The sequence below is a fragment of the Propithecus coquereli genome, unplaced genomic scaffold, assembly GCF_000956105.1.
Source record: "Propithecus coquereli isolate 6110/MARCELLA unplaced genomic scaffold, Pcoq_1.0 Scaffold172, whole genome shotgun sequence".
Classification (NCBI taxonomy): domain Eukaryota; kingdom Metazoa; phylum Chordata; class Mammalia; order Primates; family Indriidae; genus Propithecus; species Propithecus coquereli.
In genome coordinates, this window is record NW_012141858.1 from 5,589,948 (window position 1) to 5,591,430 (window position 1,483).

Genomic DNA, 1,483 nt, shown 5'->3' on the forward strand with positions numbered 1-1,483 from the left:
AACGACCAAGACGGCTTGATTTCAGGAATATTACGTGTTTTAGAAAAGGTAAGTTTCTAGTAAGTGACTTTTTATAATAATAGTTTATGGTAGTGATTCATCTTTGGGGAATTATCAGAAAGTTTGAATTTCATATGTAAGATAAAATTATGTAATTGGATAGTGGCTGTAAATTTAACATGGAAATGATGTTAGAAATAAAACACGTGTTCCTCAACTTATCATGGGATCTCATCCTGATAAACCTATTGTAGATTGAAAATATTGAAAGTCAAAAATGCATTTAACACATCTAACCTACATAACATAGCTTCGCCTCGCCTACCTTAAACGTACTCAGAGCACTTAGCCTATAGATGGGTAAAATCATCTAACACAAAGTCTGTTTTATAATAAAGTGTTCACTGTTTCATGTAATTTATTGAATACTTCACTGAAAGTGAAAGATAGATGTTTATATGGGTTCTCAAAGTCCGTTTTCTACTGAATGTGTATTGTTTTCGCACTGTCCTATTACAAAAAATTGTAAGTTGAACCATCATGAGTTGGGAATCATCTGTACTTTAGATAAACCAGTAAAGTGACATGGACTATTTTAAAACGTATGTAAGAGTTGTAGTAATAAAATTTTTCATAATGAAAACTAGGCAGAATTTAAAAATCCACACAGCATTTGTTGTCAAATAGTGGTTTATGTATGATATTGGCATATTTAAAATGCTAGTATTTAAGGGGCTAAAATTTTATTTTGGGCTCAGGGAATAAAAATAAGTAGTTAGAGAAAGTACGTATTGCTCTATATTGAATATAGTCATGTTTCGTTTCTCTAGGATGCTGAAGTAATTGTGGACTGGAGACCATTGGATGATGCACTGGATTCTTCTAGTATTTTCTATGCTGGAAAGGTATTTAAGAAAAAAAATGTGTGACTAAGGGAGTACCATTTTTTAAAATAACAATTTTATTGAAATATATTTACATACCATAACGTTCATATAATTCAGTGGTTTTTAGTATATTTACAGAGTTGTTCAACCATCACTGGTATCAAATTTTAGAACATTTTCATCACTCCCCAAAAGAAATAAATTCTACCTATTAACGATTGCCTCTCATTTCCACCTACTCCCAATCACTGGAAGCCACTAATCTACTTTCTGTCTCTAAAGATTTGCCTATTCTGGACATTTCATATAAAGGGAATCATGTAATATGTAGTCTTTTGTGACAGGCTTCTTTTGCTTTGCATAATGTTTTCAATTTATCTGTGTTATAGCACTTATTTTTTGTTTTTGCTGAACAATATTGCATTTATGGATATACCACAATTTTATCATCAATTGATGGACATTTTGGTTGTTTTTACTCTGGGGCTAATATAAATAAGGCTGCTGTGAACTTTTATGTGCAAGTGTTTGTGCAGACATGTTTTTATTTCTCTTGAGTATACAAACGTAGGAGTGGAAATACTGGATCCTTTAAC

At 31.5% G+C, this 1,483-nt stretch overlaps 1 protein-coding gene across 1 annotated transcript in view; it reads left to right on the forward strand.

The window, feature by feature from the left end:
- The window catches only part of TBC1D15 (TBC1 domain family, member 15), a 74,628-nt gene that overhangs the window by 23,390 nt on the left and 49,755 nt on the right, over nucleotides 1–1,483 (forward strand). The window contains exons 2-3 of the mRNA XM_012642022.1: nucleotides 1–48; nucleotides 831–905. Coding sequence (XP_012497476.1) covers nucleotides 1–48; nucleotides 831–905 — 123 coding nt within the window. The remainder of the gene's footprint in view (nucleotides 49–830; nucleotides 906–1,483) is intronic.